The sequence below is a fragment of the Notothenia coriiceps genome, unplaced genomic scaffold (genome assembly GCF_000735185.1).
Source record: "Notothenia coriiceps isolate Sejong01 unplaced genomic scaffold, NC01 NC01_scaffold00029541, whole genome shotgun sequence".
NCBI lineage: Eukaryota > Metazoa > Chordata > Actinopteri > Perciformes > Nototheniidae > Notothenia > Notothenia coriiceps.
This window is the reverse complement of record NW_011362242.1, coordinates 237,380-259,264: the sequence shown is the minus strand read 5'-3', so window position 1 is coordinate 259,264 and position 21,885 is coordinate 237,380. Positions and strand designations below refer to the sequence as shown.

Genomic DNA, 21,885 nt, shown 5'->3' with positions numbered 1-21,885 from the left:
AAATGTGCTAACGTGACGGCCGTCTTGGTGTGTGGTGCGAGATGGGAGACTGGAGATGTAGTTCATTGAGCGGTTTCACACAAAAAAAAGTGTTACTTCACAGTTTTACGACACATTTTAATTTTTTTGACTTGCAAATTCATCTTTTAAATTGACAAACATCATATGTGTAATTCGTGGCACAATTCAAACGGGATCGAAAGATGATCTTTCTCTCTCCATTGACTTCAATACATACTTTTTCCGAAAGAAGGTCCCATTGAGCTCCCCCGGAAAGGGAGGGACTTCGCTTCTCTATTAGTCCCACAGATGGGAAATGTACGTTGTTACAGCAGTAAAAGAGCCACAGACAGCTGAATGTTACATAAATTACGTGCATAAAAAAGTATTAAAGTAAAAAAAAAGTTATAATATAATAAAAAATATAATAAAATAAAAGGTTACACAATTTACAAGAGTAAAAGAGAGTTTTGAAGGTTAGTTTAGTAAAGTGTGTCATCCCTATTTGTTGAAATATAATCTCCAGAAATTATAGATTTATTATAAATAGGGATGATACAATCAAAACTGGTAAACACTTTGCATATTTCAGCTTCATCTCTTAGAGTTTCTTTAGGCAAAAACAAGACACAACAGACTACAGAGTCAGTTTTCGAGTATATCATTGTTTTCTTGACTTAATATACATAGTGCCTTCTCTTTTCTGTTGCTGCTGCTTTTATCCCTGGTTTATTATTTCTTTCTTCGCTTTGTACTGCATTGAGAAAAGCCTACACAATTCAATTGTACCTGAGTATGACAATAAAGATATTCTTTAAGTGAATAGTAAATACCAAACATAAATCTATGTCTCTCATCTAATCTCAGTAAAGTTAAATCAAACGGTATTAATCTCCCCTCGCCCCCTTTATAAAGGCTCTTAGTTTATGTTCTAATCCAGTGGGATTTACATTAAGTACAACAGTAAGCCAAGTTTAAGCTTAATTGATCACAAAAAATTAAAGCAAACACAGAGAGGTCATGTGTTTCACGGCCCTTACACTATTCCTCTCACCACAAGAAGGTTATATAAGAGTAAATAATATGTGCTTAAAGTGTCAATAGCCTGAAATTTAACAAATATTTAATATGATTCAACAAAGGAAGTGTTACACGTGATATATCCTAAAACGACAGCACTGTGGATCACCTGTTATAGCCTGCAGCTGACAGCAGGCTGTGCTCTCACCCTTCTTGTGTTGGTTAAATATCCAGAAGGCCTTCTCTGGAAAGTTGTATCAGTTCATAGCTGCGAGTATGTTTGCTCATAATAACCAACAATCAATGCGCTAATTAAACTGTTAGAAAGCTAGAAGTTAAAGGAAGGTTTTATTTAGGGCATTGTATTCTGTCTCAATAGCAGTAGTAGTTTGTGTATCATGTCTGTGGGAACAGCGCAGACTTCGAAGAGGCTTTACTTTCCTCCTCTGACACCCTAAGATATCTACAGTTTCTCAAACAGTATTCTACTTACTAAACCGATAGAGTATATGAAAGAACACTTAAAAATAACACACATGATACTTATCTTAGGAAAATGGTCAGCAGTAAAGTGAAAAGAAGATGATTTTCTTTTGTATGCGAGCGGCATACAGAAACACTTTAATATTAGTATTTTACTTTAAATAAAAGTAAAATACATTTACTTTTAAGTTAAAGTTTTCACTTTAACTTGTGAAAATATTCCATCACATTGTCATGATTTCTAAAATGTCGGACATTTTATCAGCATATTTGTATTAATCGTTTACACTTTTCTCTTATCCTGCATAATCTTTTTGTAAGGTGCCACCATAAAAAAAAAACAATGAAGCCAATATTTCCTACATTTAGGAAGTATTATAGCCTACCTTTATTTTACACATATTTCTTCTGAAAAGTAACTTTAGCTGTCAGATAAAAGAACAATAATTCCCTAAAGTGCCATAGAAAGGAAAAACTAAGAGTACTACAGTAGTTACAGACAGTACTTGAGTAAATGTACAATGCGCTAAGTTGCATGGACATGGCCTAAAATGTGGTGACCCAGTTGTCTACAGCATATACCATGATTTATTGTATTACACCTGGAACATGTACATTTCCCAATTGAAATGGAGTATAGCCACAGGAGGACGTTATGTCTGTAACTGATATACGCTTTCTGTCCTCTGCAGCCCTGCGACTGAATAAGGCTGACCTGAAAATAAAATCTGTAGAAAAGTAGGACACTGTGAGGACATGCTGAGGCTGCTGCATTATGGGACGGTCATAAATACAGGTAGAAGATACATCGCGTCCCTCTGTCCGCACATCCTGTGGTCACTTCAGCTGCTCGGCCAGACTCACACAGATCATCAGCAGAGCTTTACTGATTTGAAGACATGGACAAAAAGGTAAGCTTATTTAGATTATAAGTCTATATATTGATTAGATATCTACTGTGTATGTCTATCCCGCAAAAAATCCATTTGCATGCACATTTTGTCTTGAGCAGCTGATTTTGTACTTTAGTGATTGTATGATTTTGTCACTGAATGCTCTACTTCCGAAAACAATAGCCTCACAGCTTGTTTCGGCCTTAGGAGTCATGCCCTGTGGACAACAATCAGTTTTGCTCACATAAATAAAGGATTACTTGAACGTTTAGCTGTTTGGGACTAATTGGGCCTGTGAATATTTATTTGGACAAGTGGTGGGTCAAGGACAAAAAGTTATCCAGCTTGTCATTCAAGATTGCCGGTGTCCGGTACCTTGCTCAAGGGCACCAAGGCCGTGCCCAGGAGGTGAACTGTGACTTCTTCAAGCACAGGTCCACACTCCATATTTTTAGGTCTGTTCAGGGACTTGAACCGGCGACCCTATGGTTCTCAGGCCAATTCTTTTTTTTAAAATGAAAACATATTTTATCCAATAAATGTTCTATATTGTATCAAATTATACTGTGTTTAGTTTAGACACAGCCATTTTAGAGATAATGTAGCACTAATTGCATATTGAAAAAAGCTTTTTTGTATCAATAACACATATATTGAAGTAATATAAGAGCAGTTTCGTGCCTGTTTGTCCGTTAGTTTTTATTTAGCCGTTATCGTACTTGCCATCTTGAAAAAAACATTTCCAAATACCAATAATCTTACTTGATTAAAAACGTTCATGTCCCAATACACATTTATTGTAGAAAAAGTTGCCACTGCATTCAAATTGCAAGAATGAATTGAACAAACATTTGTCCAACACATGATTGGATTTTTGTGATATGGATTGTTTGCATTAATTGATATTGGAAAACTGTGTTTCAGCTGCTGCCAATGCTCATATGGTAAACACGGTGTGTGTGTGTGTGTGTGTGTGTGTGTGTGTGTGTGTGTGTGTGTGTGTGTGTTTGTTTTATTGGGCACTGATTAAGAGAGCAGTGGTATTCTTTAAAGATTGAGTAGAAACCCTTCAGTATTTGCATAATGGATTGCAGTATGTTAATGAGGATTTTTCCAGCACGCTCTCTTATGTTACTGCATGTTTTGGTGAGTCTTTAGCCAGTAACGTAAGACGCCTTTGTTGATGCTAACAGGAAGCACAGTTAAATTTTAAACAGACGGAATGAGAGGGCAACGTTACGCTGCCTGCAAGTATGTGAAAGCAGAACCACAAGACAAACATGAGATAAAAGCTCCAGGAGGCAATGTATTATTGTGATATCAATTTAAAAAATACAATGTGTTAAAAATCAGTGGTGTAAAGTAACTACGTACATGTATTCAAGTACTGTACTTAAGTACAATTTGGTGGTACTTGTACTTTACTTGAGTATTTCCATTTTCTGCTACTTGGCACTTCTACCCAACTGCGTTCAAATATTAATATTGTACTTTTACTCCACTATATTTATTTAATACCTTTAGAAACTTCTCAGATTTGGATTAATGATGTGAAATATAATCAACACTTAAATTTGACTGTATTTTTACCTGGAATAAATTCACAAGCCACCCTGCAGTATACAAAGTCATTAAAACTAGCTGCACCTTTACCAGCTTTGATAAACACATTAATGTATAAATAATTATAATCAAAACATATAATATATTATATTCTGAAATGGGCGAATCTGCATAATGAGTACTTTTACATTTGGTACTTTAAGTTTAATTTGATGCCAATACTTGATACATTTTGATTGCATGACTTTTACTTATAACAGAGTATTCCTAAACTCTGGTACTTTTACTTAATAGCAAGATCTGAGTACTTTTCTCACCTCCGTTAGAAATGTATATTACCTGTTGTTGGTCAATTGCACTTTTTTAAACAATGGCAGGAATTTGTTGATAATACTGATAAAATGTTTGTTCTTAGTTTTGTTTCTTAGTTAATTTTACTTATTCAAAGTATGCAATGGACTCTAAAGTAATCAATTTTCCAGAAGGTGATGAAAGAAATATTGCAAAAAAGTATTTAAAATAAATGAAAATACTTTGTCATTACTGTAAGTATTACGTATACAAACAAAAATAATGAGTAAGAGTAATCATTTAAATAAACACATTTTTTTCATTTAAAAGTTTCTCACTGTTGATGGCACCAACAGAGTGCTTGACAATTATCGTAGCACATTACATTAGGTCAGAGATTCATTTTAGATTTTGACAGCATGGGTTTCAGAATATACAATGGTTTAATCCCAAACTAGTTCGCTGTAATGAGCGGTTAGTAATTAGTCTGAAATTCATCTGTCTAATCAAAGATCAGTAATCGAATACCTGTGCAGTAATTTTGTGAGGGGGATGGTGAGGACGGGTGTCTGGAAGGATAGAGTTACTACATCCTGGTATTACATATCTGCACACACACACACACACACACACACACACACACACACACACACACACACACACACACACACACACACACACACACACGACACGACACGACTACACACACACACACACACACACACACACACACACACACACACACACACACACACACACACACACACACACACACACACACACACACACACACACACACACACACACACTTCCTTAAACACATAGAGGAGCTGTTCAACACTCAGGTGCAGCGCTGAGTGAACGTTTGCAGCCTGGGCTCCATGAATGTTTAACCAGGCCGGTGCGTTCAGAGCCAGGTAGCTTATTACGGCCTCATTACCTACAATGCAGGGACATCCACCCAGCAGGAAGCAGCCCCAATCCCATTCATCCTCCTCCTCTTCATCCTCCTCCTCTCTGTCCCAGGCCATGGTACTTGGCCTGCTCCGAGGAGAAAAGTAGATTTGAGGTGAAATACCTGTGCTGACTTGGCGAGGCTCTGCTATGGGAGAATTTGTCCAATACTAAAGTAGCCAGTGTCTGTCTGAGCTGTTTACCTGGAAAATTGAAGTTTGTAGTCATTTGGATATCTCAGACTCATCACAAAAGACTGATTCAACCATGACGCACCAGCCTTTGGAATTAAAGGAGGTAATTATATGAACTTGGCTTGTCTGTCCTGGCCAACATTGTTGTATTGTACTTGAAGCTTCTATGGAGTAATTTCGTTAGTTATTGTAGCCTCTTTCAAATTACTCTGCATAAATATTTAGAGAAAAAGACAAAACTGGTCTTCATGAGAACAATCAAGACGTTTGGAGGTGTGCATGGATTACTTTCTAAATCTACACAAGAAACAATGTCTTTAAAGCTGCAGTGCAGTTCAGTTCTACGGAGCATTGTAGCATCTTTTGGGCCTTTTTTTGGTTTCATAGCCCGCAACTTCACTGTTTCGGTTCACTGTGTTTTAGATTAAAATGTTCCAAGAAAACCAATGACGCTTCCAGCTCAGCACTTCACTACGGACTTTGAACATAAAGGAGCATTTATAGCCGTAAGTGGCACAATGAATAGGATTTGTCAGTTATTTTTGTAAACAAAAACAATTCAAAATGTCTTCCTCACGGCTCAACGTGGGTTAGAGTATTCACCAGCAACTCCAGATTTGCTATTTTTGTGAAATAAGCTTTGTCCACTGAGAATTTGTCTCACTATATTTGCCTCTTTCGATACTATGTCATTTTCAAAGCTTCCTTTTGGAGGCATGCTGACGATCTGGCCCTCGGTTGCTACGTTTTTACAAAACTGAGCTGAAAGAGAGTACATTAGGTGGACTGAATGAAAGTGTTCAAAATGTCTTCTTTTTAGAATGATAAAATGTGAATGTTGCGTGTTCAGCTTGTGTCATTGACCAAGTGACCAAAAAAGAAAACAATGCTGCTTTAAGAAAAATGCAAACTAAATGTTTCTGTCCAGATGTAACAGATGTTTAGTTATAATGTTTGTTGTATGCTTGTGTGAAGCAGCAGCAGGTAGGTGCTGGACCTGGTTTGTGTGAAGGAGGCCTGTGACGCTTAGGTTTCTGTAGACACCTGGAGCCCCCTAAATGTGTGTTGCCCGGGGTGATGTGTGGTGTCAGTCAATGGCCCACGAGGAGCGCTATCTCTTTCAGGAGGCTAACTGCCACTTTGTGGCGCGTAACAGGATCCTGCACTGTACTGGATGGAGAGGGACAATGGAGCGCCCTCTCAGGTGATGGTCTCCGGATCATATAGACTTTCCTGTTCTGCTGTAGCCTGACTTTAAAAGTTTGAGTTTATGGTAGTTGTTCTTAAAGATCTCCCATGCTATGTTTAGGCATATATTTTGGGTATCAGATATATAAAAATATATAACAAACATGTCTATGATGTGTTTTGCTCAAAATACCAAACAGATCATGCATTTTAGACATCCCTCGATTTAAGCCCTGTTAGAGAATGGCTGATTTTCTGCTGGCCCCGCCCCCTTTTGAGCACACAGGCACACTGCTCAGATGCAGCTAAATTCTGCCGTTTAAACAATATTTCATGTTCCAAACCCCTTCAAGGATTATTTCTGAAACAGTATGGAGCTCAAATGCTTATTTGAGTTCCTTTCTTTATTTCCTGCTTTTTTACACATACTNTCTGCGATAGTATGATTTATTTCATAAATGACACTTACAATACGTTTTTTACATACCGTATACCGGACAGATTGTCTTCAATTTAGGTAAAGAGTGACACAGTTCACAGGAAGAACCAACGGCAGGCCTCAACAAGGTTATACGCGCCTGGTGAGCGTGTACGCGTGAACGTCTAGCCCCGTCTCGACGTCTAGCCCAGTCACTGTTGCGGTTTGATATTACATACTGGCATGCCATTTAGTGGGCTTCAATATGACGAATACTCATACAACACACACTTACGTTTGTAAGAGGACGATACTCTATGACATCCGTAGACGACTGTAACCTCAACTATATACTTTGCGATCGTTGAATCAATCGCGACAATCGTGCACAGTTACCGAATCGTCGGTCTTTTTGCAAATGGGTAAATGTTTCAGCACCATCTATATGGAACAACAAAACATTTGTATTATTTATGTGTTTGTTGTTACCTTATGAAATGTCCAACACATGGGCTTAGAAGGGCGACCAGGTTTGTTTCATCCTTGTCGTAGCAGAGGTCACGGGATGCGACATGTTATAGGCCATACTTAGCGGGTACAAAACACTTTCGATACGAGGCACTTTTACGCGCGTGTGTAATTTTATGGCCGAGCTTGTAGACTTCTTTGCATAATTTTCCTTACCAGTTGGTGACTGACCTCGTATGTCAAAACTTGACTTGGACTCTAAGGTTGTCATATATACGATCCGACCGTCTCCCGCGCCGGTATCGAGACCCACACCGATGACCCACGAAGATGCTGTGTCGTGGGTCCTTTCATTTGTTACCTGTACTGCAAAGTAGTTACTCCGCAAAACCCCGTCATGAGAACACAATCTCAAAATGAGCGATGTCCCACAATGAAACTCCCCAAAAGTTTAGAGCGTCTGGCAAATGTACGTATTTTGGAACTTTGTGTGTTCCCCTGCCCATTATTGGCCTTTTTCGTACTGTACACAGGTGGACACTTGGGGTAGGGGGGCGGGCGGCCGCCCCCTTGTGCGAAGAATTTAAATTATTTGGAATTAAAAAATATAGGTACCATCGCCCCTTCTTTGAGTCGATTGACTAGAAAAAAAAAAAAAGAAGTTTTTTTGGGTGTTTCGATCGCGACTCGAGATTTAATCGGTGCTCGTTTTTCTTACGATTTCCGTAATGCGTGTCTTGGTGAGTGATTTGTGGGAATAAATGAATAGCATCAACGTGCAGGGTTGGGTAGCTAATCGGTAGCACTCCTCTGGTGTTCTTAGCTAGCCATGGGATGTAATAGTGAGGTACTATTCTTGAGCGCTGAAATATCTGTTTTTGTCTGTAGTTTTGTGCACGCGATCCATCGATTTTCCGTTTACCGAATGGAAACAGCAACAGACCAGTTTGCACAAAGAAGTTACCGTAATTTTGCTATTTTTACAAGACTTCGAAATTAGGTTATACAGAAAGAAGGGAAACTTTACTAAAGACTATTAGGTATCGTTATTGGCTGACAAGGCAAAAGTCTAAAGTCTCGCTCTCTATCCAAGCGAGACCGGTTTTGACGTACATGCTTCGGGGGTGAAAAAACACACTACAACCACACATACACTTTTAAGGGGAAAGCTAAGATAACCGAGATTGCCAATTTTTCTCTACAGTAGTGGTTTAGCTGGTGCCAAGGTCTCTTGCCGTTGTTTGCGGGTAAAGGTGGGTTTTAGTGGAGTCTCCACCTCAAAAAAAAACGATTTGGAGAGATTTTTCCAGTTTACGCGAACAAAACGTAGTAGAACTATGTCCCATGAATAATATACAACATGAAACCCTAAGGATTTCTAAACATCCAGAGGTAGGGTAGTAAGGTCCCACCAAAAGTGAGAATTCATTTTTTATTAAAAACCTGCCTGTGATTTTACATGTCAAAAATGATACAAGTTAGACTTAAATCCATTTCTCACTTATTCTGACAATGTACTTAACCCCAAATAAAAGAACCCAATGAAAAGAGTTGTTAAATAATATTGAAGTCACGTTGTAATAACAATAACTCATCTCTCTTTATTTTTCAGCTTTGCCAAAAGCCACTGTGTCAAGTGTCCTTCTTGCGTTGCCGTCCAGAGTTGTCCAATATGGCGGACCACCTCGCACATGCGCACTGCAGATCGGGCAGAGCTGCAGATCGGGCAGTGACAGGCGTTCCTGGCGTGTGAGCTACCGTTCATAGCGTGTATGCTACATAGCTAAACAAGAAGGCTACCTAGAGCTAGACATGCTAGGGAAAACATTGTTTTCATGCCAGCTACAATGAATGACCGAACGTAGCAGACTACCTGTATAAGATTGCAATTGTAAACATGTTCTTGCTAGCCTAGACTAGCTGTTGTTCATAGTAGGTTGGCATATTACACTGAATAACTTCCAAACGTAGGTTAGCATATTAGCTGGCAAGCTAACTGTGCTGATTAGATAGATAGATTAGATAGATACACACTCCTACCACAACTACTACTAACGAATCTAAAACAACTAAGTTTCTCTAATATTTTGTGATTTGCATTTGATTTCGTCCTGCCAGATCAGGAAACTCCTGGCGTATCTGGTGGACAACACACACACACGGGATGACCACTCTGATGCCTCGTCCTAAAAAGCCCCGGCAGCAGCTTGCAAAGCTGCGATAGGCAAGATGCCGAAAACACCTATAAGGGGAGGAATGGATGATTTACACATGTTCATTTTGTACATTTATAAAAATAAAGTTTGATGGAAATACTTAGTAGCCTTTCTTCCCTGAATCATTTGCTCCTATAACATATCATTCATATAAAGCAAACCATGATTTGATTTTTTATCAAACAGTAGTAGTTTATTACAGGTAAAAATAACGAACTCTTCTATAACAACAGTTGTAGGTACGGTTCGGTTAGTTAGCATATAAAATATACGGCTGTGCCGACGCCTGATGTTCCGCTCAGAGCGAGCCGGAAAAAGCACTGTTAGACATGGGCGGAGCCTCTCTGGTGGTTGACTAATCAGAACAGAGTGGCCGAGCTGACCAATCAGAGCACACTGGGCTCACAGGGAGGGGGGGAAGAGCTCCAATGAGCCGTTTAGGACAGAGAGTGAATACACATACTTTACAGAGATGCTGTATGTGAAACCAATGTGAGTTTGGAAAATTGCACAGTATTTTTTTATTTTACTATACTTCAACAATGGAATTATGATCAGTGGAAATGGCCATGACATGTGACCTTTAAAAGGACGTCTCTCAATTAAAGATCTCCTATTATGCTATTATTAGGCATATATTATGGGTATCAGATATATAAAAATATATAAAAAACATCTCTATGATGTGTTTTGCTCAAAATACCAAACAGATCATGCATTTTAGACATCCCTCATATCCCTCTGTTTCAGCCCTGTTAGAGAATGGCTGATTCTCTGCTGGCCCCGCCCCCTTTTGAGCACACAGGCACACTGCTCAGATGCAGCTAAATTCTGCCGTTTAAACAATATTTCATGTTCCAAACCCCTTCAAGGATTATTTCTGAAACAGTATGGAGCTCAAATGCTTATTTGAGTTCCTTTCTTTATTTCCTGCTTTTTTACACATACTGTCTCCAGTACAGGTTAGCTCTGAGTGTTAGCAATGCTTGCTAATGTAAACAAAGACCATATTACGTCCAAAATGTGTTGCGAATTGTTTCTGATAGCAACGTTTCTGATAGGGCCGTGGGTGTAAATCCAGCCCACATTTCCGATATTACGTCATATCGGCATTAAATCTGGATCAGCTCTGTTGTATCACCGTTTTTAGAGATAGGAAAATAGGAAAAGAGAGATGGTTTTATTTTCTGACACTTTGGGAATTCCCTGGCACACCGGGGACACATATATGTATAAAATACATAAAAAAGTGCATTTTGCATGACACCTTTAATGTTGGAAATTTTGGTTGTAACCTTTTTTCATGTTCACATGTGTTCGTATCTTTTTCATAAAAGCATAAATGCCTTAGCACTGTCTAGTTTAGTTCCGATGCCAATGTTGCCAAGAAAAGCCACATGTTATCTTTTCCTATCTTTAGCAAAACTATCCTTCCTCTAACAGTGTTGTTTTACCATAGCTGTGTTTAGCAGAGGTCATGTTTCCTTTGACTGGCAGAAAATCTCTTCCCCGCACTCAAAGCCTTCTCACACGGACGCCGAAAGTGCCAACAACAGGGCAGTGTGTGGGACAGACGCCTGTTTCTTTACCTCTCTTTGTTTACTTTTGCATCAATGGGATATTTTTCAGGTGTAATTTGCAGACACATGATGAAATTCCTTCGTTTTTTCCCATGGCTTTTAATTATGAATGGTAATTGTAGTACTTTGATAAACATTTGTATTGGATAGTATTTTTTATTTATTTAATTTGATTGTTGCGTAATTTCCTAATCCTCCACAAACTGCGTGATTTCGATTTTAAATCCTGGCTTCTTGAAAAGTTTTATACAGTAAATGCTCACAAAAACATGCACACAAGCACAATCGCATGCACGCACTTTGCTTCCTTTGTTGCACATTCACTAGATAATTGATGGTTTCCTATTGAGGGAAGGAGTGACTTTAATCTATCAGCGTTTCCTGTCATACTAACGTCCTTTGGCTACAATAAAATCAGAGGTTCAGTTCAGAAAAGGTGCAGAGGAAGAAACAAACAACCTCAGGAATCCTCAGGGTAGGTTACTTTTTGCACTTTTTCCTCCAAAACATTTGAATGATCACGTTTTATTCTTAGGAAATACATTTATTGTGACATGGTGGTGTCATTTCTTGCTGGGTTAGTAGAGCATCTGCTTGTTTAGCTGGAGAATGATCTGTGAGTGTCAGTTACTCCGACTTGGTGACGGGTCAACTTGGCAGTGATGAGAGCCAAACCACTGGAGCATAGCACTGGGTTGCTCTTTCATAGCACCATAATTAAAGTGCATTGCTTTTGCTGATTATTTCACCTGACACTTCTCCGTTGTGTATCTTTAAGTGGCATATCATATCCTGTCTTTATGCATGGCCTACTATAATGAATGCAATTAATCATACTCTAAAGTTCACTTAAGCTTTTATTTGTGTCAGATATTGTTCAGTATTGAACTGTGAAATATATGAAGCTCCTTGTGTAGGTGGAGTATTTCATGTTTGCTCTGTCCTTGTAATGAACAAGACTGATGGCTCTCTAGAAAGCACAAAAGCAGATTAGATAGTGGTGGCTGAATTTAGATTTGTCATGAACGAAGAGGATGTTGCCAAGGCCACAAATGGCTCTGACTGGAAGACACATATGTATTGCAGGACAAACAGGCAGGAAATGAGTCACCCACTGGGAAATGTATAGATAATCTATGATTGTTAACATGTGTGTGTTCTTGGGTGGTGACAACTTCAACAAAAAAGATTACTTTTGAGGAAAACAGGACACAAAGGAAAAGGATGGGATATAATGTAGGCCTGGTATTGACAACATGAATGAGAACACGGCCAAAAACGACATATTGTGCTTTCCAATACCCCTCTACCATACTGTTAAGTATGCCAGAAAAATATTTAGTTTATATCCAAATACATAGTATGTCAAATATAGTACACAGTAAATATGTTTTAAGGGCAGCTGCAGCCCTAATTTTCCTGAAAGTGCAATATGTATTACCTGTCAAGCTCCAAAGAAGTAGGGGGCAGCATTTCACCTCTAATGCTGGGTCCATGTGATCTACATTTACAAAAATGTAAATGACAGTTCTTTATCTCTGACAAAAATAGGAGGTCTGGTATTGACAATATAGGCCTAGTACTGTATTGACAATACAGTATAAACCTAACATAGGACTGGTATTGACTAAATGAATGAGCTTTTTAATAGATGGTTTATTGGGGCAGCTCACTTTTCAGCTCAGCTCCTTTCAAGATACAAGAGGTCTTAATAAACAGGATGGGAAAGGGCTATCTGGTTAGCGTGCTAATTTCAACGTGTATTTTACATTTATTGAATATTTTAAACTAAAATGCTGGCCATAACTTAGTTCTGTAGGGATACCTCGTTTCCTAATCATGTCCCTGTGCCCCTGCCCTGGCACAGAGCCTGGATGAGCGCTGTAACCAGATCCTGAGGAACATGGAGGCCTCGCTGACAGCCCGGGACCGTGTGGGCATCCAGGATTTTGTTCTCTTGGACCCCTACACGAGTGAGACTGCCTTCCTGGAGAACCTGAAGAAACGCTTTCATGAGAATCTCATTTATGTGAGTCTTCCTGTGTGGTGTGGTGTGTGACCCGGCTCTTTCTCTCATTCAACGTCACACCCTCAACCTTCCGCCCAACAAGGTCCTAATGTCTTAATGTTGCGTTGCTTTCCGCTGAATCCGGCACCTTGTGTTGCTGAGGCAGCAGCTCTTGTTCCTATTTTCTGCGGAGTGAGCAATCTATAGGTCAATGATGTCCGTAAGGTCATGACAAGTGATTAAGCAAAGTTATTGCTTTTGATAAGAAGAGCACAATTACTTATCGTCCTGTAATATCAAATGTGCAAGAATTGCAGAACACAACTTCCTCTCCTTGTCTTTCTCGACAGACCTACATTGGAACTCTCTTGGTGTCGGTCAACCCGTATAAAGACTTCGATATCTACAGCAAGAAGCAAATGGACATTTACATGGGCGTAAACTTCTTTGAGCTGCCACCTCATATGTAAGATATTCTGTAATTATTTGTTGTACAGGGAGAAAGAAATGTTGCTCAGGAGTGACACTGGTCTTCTGATTGAAAAAAACTCTATACTCCGTCTGAATTTTAAAGAAGGCTTACTTTGAACCATCACTGTTTTTGTTTTTAAAGTTATGCACTGGCAGACAACGTCTTCCGCACCATGCTGTCTGAGTTCAACAACCACTTCATCCTGATCTCGGGGGAGAGCGGGGCCGGCAAAACTGAGGCCTCAAAGAAAATCCTGCAATTCTACGCAGTCAGCTGTCCGAGCACCAAACTCCTGAACAACGTCCGGGACAGGCTGCTGCTCTCCAACCCAGTTCTCGAGGTCAGTGACAAGGAAATGTGTGCAAATGCGTCTGCTGTCTAAATCATTTTTAGAGATAAACTATGTATAATTAGACGTAGCCAAAGTGACATGACCCATTGGTTTGGCGACCACTGGAGACGACCCCAGCTGGATATTTGAAAAAGAATGCAGGTTTAAGGCCCTTTTTTAATGGCTTCACTTTTCAGACCCAAAGGTTTCACGATAACATGTTTTTAAATCCTGTAATCTTAATTTAATCATCATCATACAGGCTTTCGGAAATGCCAAAACCCTGAAGAATGACAACTCAAGCCGCTTTGGGAAATACATGGACATCCAGTTCGACCACCAGGTGGACTGACCAATCTTCATTAGATACAGATCACAAAATACAGAAATGTAAGGACAACAAGGATAACACTGACATTTCTCCCTCAGGGTGGTGCAGTCGGTGGTCACGTCCTCAGTTACCTGCTTGAGAAGTCACGTGTTGTCCACCAGAACCACGGAGAGAGAAACTTCCACATCTTCTATCAGCTGGTGGAGGGAGGAGAGGAAGATCTGCTGCGCTGGCTCGGCCTGGAAAGAAACTGCCAGCACTACAGGTACCTGGTGCAGGTACGTGGGGAATAAGCACTTCATTTACAAGGTGCATCAAAAAAACTCTTATCTCAGAGTGTTTATACTTTGTCTCCTCAGGGTGATTGTGCCAAAGTCAGCTCTATCAATGATAAAAGTGACTGGAGGACGGTTCGAAAAGCCCTCTCTGTCATTGAGTTCAGCGAGAATGATATTGAGGTATGGTAGTACAGTTAACCCATGAACACCAAAACTAGGCATGATTACATTTTGATTGAAATAAATAAAGTAATTTGTCTTTGGGTGTGAACGCAGCAGCTGTTTGGAATAATTGCTAGTGTGCTCCATCTGGGAAACATCAAGTTTGAAGCGAATGAACGAGGATACGCCTCTCTCAACAACAACAACCAGGAGATGAACTGGGTGTCAAAGGTGAGCCCCAAGCAAAGTGCATTCAGCTTAAACCCTTCATCTCTCTACATCTTTATGAATGACACAAGAGATTCAGGGTTACCAGTCTTTTTGTTTTTGAATCTGCTGTGCAGTTGCTGGGGATTCCTACTCAGGTGCTACAACAGGGCCTAACCCACAGGAAGATCGAAGCCAAAGCAGAGGAGGTGACTAACTTAAATGCAAAACATAAAATATGTATAACTTGAATCCAGTGTTTATCATCTACTTTATTCTGATGTTAAAAGGTGTTCAGTCCCTTCTCTGTGGACCATGCAGTGTATGCCAGGGATGCCCTCGCCAAAGCCATCTATGGCCGCACTTTCAACTGGCTGGTCAACAAGATCAATGAGTCTTTAGTTAACAAGGTGAGAAAAACAACAACTATCTACTCGGTTTCTAATCTTGCTTTGCCCGACATGTCTCATACAGATTACAGAAATGGGGATACAATGTGGTAACAAGAGTTTAGACAGCCATTTGATTTGAAAAAAGCCACATCTGGCATACCTTTCTTTGGGCTGACCCCCCACCCCCCCACAATGTATCTATTGGTTTTAATTAACACCAACATATGAGGTTGGATTTGGATCATAATTTTCAATGTACAGAAACAATAATATTTGTAAATCCTCTGTAGGATTCCTCCAGGAAAACAGTAATTGGTCTTTTGGACATCTATGGTTTTGAGGTTTTCAACGTGAACAGGTGAGATCATGCACAGATGAGTTAATTGTGTGAAATGAAGAAACTAACATTGACAGTTCCTCTAATTTGTTTTAGCTTTGAGCAGTTTTGCATCAACTACTGCAACGAGAAGCTGCAGCAGCTTTTCATCCAGCTGACCCTCAAGTCAGAGCAGGAGGAGTATGAGATGGAGGGGATTGAAGTAATAACCCAATTCATATTTTGTATTTGTTAAAACCATAGGTTAAAGCAAACTCTCATACAATAAAATAAACGCTTTTCAACCACTAATTATCTTCTCGTTTGTTAATGCAGTGGGAATCAGTACCATTTTTCAACAACAAGATCATCTGTGATCTTGTGGAGGAGAAACACAGAGGCATCATCTCTCTATTGGTAAATAGATGATTGAGTTATAGTCTGACAGAAAGACAACCTGTTTGAATAAGCTAATTCTACCATTTTTATCCAGAAATATGTAATTTCTGAGCCATTTCTGGTTAAGTAGGTTTTTAACTTGTGTATTTTCATCTTAATTATTGTTGCTTGTCTTCTTGTTTAGGACGAGGAATGTCTGCGTCCTGGAGAGGCCACAGATCTCACCTTCCTGGAGAAGATGGAGGAGAAGATCGCTGGTCATCCTCATTTTGTCACGTAAGCCCCACCCTTAAAGTGTATGTTTCTAAACTCAGAACAGTCCATCATAATAACCTCCACTAACCTTGTACCTTCCTGCAGACATAAACTTGCCGACCAGAAGACGAGGAAAACCCTGGACAGAGGAGACTTCCGCCTCCTGCACTACGCTGGGGAGGTGACATACTGTGTTGTTGGTAAGAGAGGAAATATCATTGTATGATAAATATTCTCTCTCTATTAAATATTAAAGTATCGTTAAATAAGGGTATGTAACAACAGCACATTGAGAAAATGGAGTGCAACATTAGGAAACAACTGTTCTCATCTCCTAATAAAATAAGTCACTTTTAAATAATATTCTCACTTAGTTCATTCTGACAAGCCTTAAAAAGTGATAATACGCCTGCCCCCCAGTAGCAATTTTGTATATGTATAATGAATAAAAAAAAAAAAGGTGTTACTATAATATAATGTAATATAATATCGTGTTGGGACTGCTCAAATGTAATATACCATAATACTTAAGTTTCTGCTTTTTCAAACTTCAGGATTCTTGGACAAAAACAATGATCTCTTGTATCGAAATGGGAAAGAGGTAATTTCAATGACTTTCTTTGAAGCCAGGTGATCCACAAATGTGTTTAAATTATTGTATTCCGAATCTACCTATCTATCTAGATTGAAAGATGACTGAAAATATTAAGGAGCATAACTCTTACATTACTGTTATATATAATATACTGTCCCTATGTCTGACATGTTGTGGACTTACATAGTTTTCCTTGTCTCCTTAAGGTCATGCGACAGTCCAAAAATGCTATCATCAAACTCTGTTTTCCTTCAACTGAGCCGGACAGCAAGAGGAGACCTGAAACTGTAAGAAACAGTCCTAATGTGGAACCACACTAGTGTTATAAACAAAGCAGAAACACTTGTGTGTTTATTCTTCTCTGTGACTCCCCAGGTGGTGACTCAGTTTAAGAGCAGCCTGGTGGGCTTGACTGAGATCCTCATGTCCAAAGAGCCCTGGTACGTCCGCTGCATTAAACCCAATGAAGCCAAGCAGCCAGGTTTGTCCTATCCTCCACCTTATTCCAGCTAATATGTTCTTAATGTATGTTCAGCCTGCAGTCATCTACCAAGTTAGACCTGAATGAGCTGATCTGCTGTGTCCCCCGCAGGACGCTTTGATGACGTGTTGGTGAGACATCAGGTGAAGTACCTCGGGCTGATGGAGCACCTGAGGGTCAGGCGTGCCGGGTTTGCCTACCGACGCAAATACGAGATCTTCCTCCAGAGGTAGCCAATATCATTTTCCCTCTACTTTACATCTAAAATACACATACAGTTATTGGGCATGCATAACTTTTTGCAGCTGACTTTGATTCTGTGATCTTCTTCTGTGCTCAGATATAAGGCTCTGTGTCCGGACACCTGGCCAAACTGGAAAGGTACGGCAGCAGAAGGAGTGCACTGCCTGGTCAAACACATGGGCTACACACCTGATGAGTACAAGATGGGCAGGTAGGCAGTAGGGGAATACATCACAAAATTATACAGACTCTTTGGACAACAATACCCTATTTGCTTATATAACAAAGTTTACAATTTAATTTTGATATAATTCAGCATGTTCCCATTCAACATAACAGTTAAAAAAAAATGTAACTTTTAAAAATAAAATATGATTTCACAATTTTATAACTGGGCTCTTTAGGAAGAAGTTGCAGATGGAGACGATGACACAGGTTTGTCATGCAAATAAAAAAAGGCGCTTTTTAAAGATAATGATATGGATCTGTGTTTTTACTTTCCAACAATGATATGGGATAGCTGATCATTTACAGTAATGTAAAGGTCCAGATCAATGCATTGATACACTCCTAGTTGGCAAATGTTAATATGTTGGTGCACTAGACTGTTGAATATGGGTACATGTTCACCTGGAAGAGATACAGGAGCTTCTCACGGTTTGCCTCTCTCCCTTAAGGACAAAGATTTTCATCCGACACCCGAAAACTCTGTTTGCAACAGAAGACGCCTTTCAGGTCTGCAAACACAGGCTGGGTGAGAAGTTGTTCTGATCATTATGTTATCACGCAATATTTAGCATATACTCCTGATTGGGAAAAGGTTACTGTCATTGTTGCAGCAACAAGGATTCAGGCCAAGTACAAAGGCTACAGAGTGAAGGGGGACTACCTGAGACAGAGAGAGGCTGGTGAGTGTTCAAATGCCCCAAAATGTGTTACTGATGTAGCTGACTGACACGCATGACAAGCATTTCAAGATATCACTTTTTATTACCTCTAGCCACTAAGATTGAGACCTGCTGGAGAGGAATGCTAGCCAGAAAGGAGCGGGACAAGAGGTCATGGGCTGTTAAAGTCATTCAAAAGTAAGTTCAAACATTGAAATCTAATTGAATGAGATGAGGGCCAAACAGCCTTATGTAAAAGGTTGCCTGTCTTTGTTTTAGGTTCATTAAAGGTTTCATGACAAGAAATCAGGCCGTTTCCGTTGACAACATTGAGTACCTGGCGTATGTGCGCCAGAACTACCTCACACGGCTGAAGGACAACCTTCCCAAAACAGTCTTGGAAAAAGACTCTTGGCTCACCTCTCCGCCTATAATGCAGGAGGTGGGTGATCGAGTAATTACATTTTGACATCTACTGTTTCTAGGTATAAGCCCTCAGGCACACTGTAAAGCTGTGTTTTTCTAGGCTGCTCAGCTGTTGAAGAAGCTGTACATTCGCCTCATGGTACGGAAGTACGTTCGAGGGATCACTCCACAGAGGAAAGCACAGGTACATCCACGCTCTGTCACACACAATGATAAAAACATTTGTGTTGTTACATGCACTGACAACATATACATGCTACATTCAAAATCACTTACATAAAGTTTGTGGGCAACACATGAGTCCCAGGCAACTTCACTTGGGGATAAAGTATCTTGTCTGAATTGACTTTGCTTTCATATGCTTTCCATGTTTCAAGCTTCTGTTAAAAGCACAGACAAGCTCCATGTTCAAAGGAAAAAAAGAAAGCTACCCCTCCAGTGTGGGCAGACCATTCATGGATACCAGGATAGGTAAGATTGCTGAGATATTGTATTGGGTTAGTGGTGAGTGTATTTAGATAAGTACAATACTATTACTTTAGTAAAAAGTAAAGCACACATGCATGAAAAAACACAATTAGTTATTATATCCTGGGGAAACTGTAGAAGCCAGTAGTACTTAATATTAGATCAGATGTACTCATGCTTTTCTAGATTTACTTTTTTAAATGTGGAATCTTTCTTTCTAGATTGTAGCGACAGTATATTTGTATCCACAAATTAAAAACGACAACACTTGATTTAACATGATCAGATACTTTACATTGATAAGCACATTCTTTCTGTGACAGTAACCAATAATAGTTGTTCTCCTCTCATGGATTCATTTATGTTATTAAGGTGCAGAGGACATGAGCATTAAAGTGCTTCAGATGATTCGGCACGAGCAAATCAAGGTAACCTAACACTGGAATCTATTAAGCATCTTTAAACTTTTTGTAGTGCACTCTGACCGTGTGTGTGTGTGTGTGTGTGTGTGTGTGTGTGTGTGTGTGTGTGTGTGTGTGTGTGTGTGTGTGTGTGTGTCTGTGTGTGTGTGTTGCTCCCACAGTACAGCGTGCCGGTGGTGAAGTACGACAGGAACGGGTTCAGGCCTCGTTTCCGGCAGCTCATCCTCACCAAGGAAGCCGCCTACCTGGTGGAGGAGACCAAGATCAAGCAGCGGATGGATTACATCTCTCTGAAAGGTATCGATTGTAACAGAATATGCATCAGTATTCGTAGGAAGAGCTACCCACACACTTGAAAATGGTGGTAACATACACATTTCTATTATAGGTGTGTCCGTCAGCAACCTGAGTGACAACTTCCTGATCCTGCATGTTGCATGTGATGACATGAAGCAAAAGGTACAGCTATCTCTAGATAGAGCTACAATAATGTTTTTTTATTGTCTTTAAATGTCAAAACTAGTGTAAATAACGGGCTAAATACCTTCCCCAAAATGATGAACTTAAAGAAATCAATGAATGTGATGAATTGTGCCGTTAACAAAGATCCATTAATTTATGAATTTGTAAATGTAAGGTTTAGGGATAATTCAATCACCACATATTATAGTTGACGGTCTGACACTATTTGTTTTTCAGGGGGATCTGGTTCTGCAGAGCGACTACCTGTTTGAGGCCCTGACCAAGCTCAGTCTTATTGCCAACAAGCAGAACTCCATCAAAGTGGTCCAGGACAGGTACTCTATATGGACATTATGTATTAATAATAATCTGAAAGATAGAAATATAAATGTTTGCGATAATAAGCCTAATGTAATGCTCCTCATATTCAGCCCTTACACACCAGATGTCACTACATTATAGATAACACAATATTACACTACTTAAAGGTCACCGACTATGCAAAATGAACTGATCAGATTTAGGCCACTTTGTGATGTCACAATGTTTTTGGGGTTGTGCAACCTTCTGCTCAGATTGCAAAAGCACATTATAAAGCCAGCTTTTAAAACAAGTGAAACAAAACCTAATAGTCCTCCTAATAAAACCCACTTTTTTTTACCTTTTTTATTTTAATGTTGGGAATATGTTTCAAGATTTATAGAATATGTAATGTGTTGAGCTGTTAGCTATACTCTCCGGATTTTAATTACATTTGGTTGTTTTGTATATAAGTGTCACTTGTTTAAATGTTTGGTGGGGACCCTAGGAAGAGTAGCTGGGGTTTTGCATAAGCTAATGGTAATCATATGAAATCCTATTACAATGTGAAATGATCCCCTGCAGTGTGCGTTTTGACATCCAGCCTGGCAGAGAGGGGTTTGTGGACTTCAAGAGTGGCCAGGAGTCCATGGTGTACAGGGCGAAGAACGGACACTTGATGGTGGTGAGTGTGGACTTCATCATGTTAGGAAAACATCAAAACACTTATTGGCATAAACAATGAACCAAGCTTGTGTTTACTTATTTTCTTTAGGAGTCTACAAAAACCAAGTCCAGATGATGCTGCCAGTAATATGCGATGACGTTGGTGCAAATCTTTAGTAACAGCCGAGTTTGTTCTGTAATCCCTCTCCATGGTTGTTGCCAATTGTGTTTCATGTCAGCTGGTTTTTACTTTTTGCATCTTTATGACAATGTTATCCAATCATGTAAATGCAAATATTACACTGCCAATATCCAAGTTGTAGAGAGCAGAACCCAAGCTAATAGTAGAGCCTATATTCATTTCTTAAGAGTAGAGTTTAAAGTATCTTTAAGTGAACAAACTGATCCCTGCGAAAAAATCATGGAAATCAACCATCCTTAATGAATAGAAGCACTTGTTTGTAATCTTTCTTTGTATTAAATGTATCGGAAATTATCATAGAAGAAAATTACTTA

The 21,885-nt window shown here is 39.5% G+C and overlaps 1 protein-coding gene across 1 annotated transcript; it reads left to right on the top strand.

The window, feature by feature from the left end:
- The first annotated feature begins 13,171 nt into the window (after nt 1–13,171).
- Nucleotides 13,172–21,885, top strand: myo1hb (myosin IHb). The gene is made up of 31 exons (XM_010786746.1): nt 13,172–13,297; nt 13,627–13,742; nt 13,890–14,088; nt 14,342–14,422; nt 14,509–14,688; nt 14,770–14,868; nt 14,965–15,081; nt 15,195–15,266; nt 15,348–15,467; nt 15,740–15,807; nt 15,883–15,988; nt 16,102–16,182; nt 16,349–16,440; nt 16,525–16,619; nt 16,974–17,020; nt 17,221–17,301; nt 17,390–17,495; nt 17,607–17,724; nt 17,836–17,949; nt 18,416–18,492; nt 18,578–18,646; nt 18,739–18,823; nt 18,905–19,067; nt 19,152–19,235; nt 19,429–19,522; nt 19,892–19,947; nt 20,103–20,238; nt 20,330–20,400; nt 20,641–20,738; nt 21,289–21,388; nt 21,479–21,885. The coding sequence occupies exons 1-31, from the start codon at nt 13,172–13,174 to the stop codon at nt 21,503–21,505; spliced, it is 3,078 nt and encodes a 1,025-aa protein (XP_010785048.1). The 3' UTR covers nt 21,506–21,885.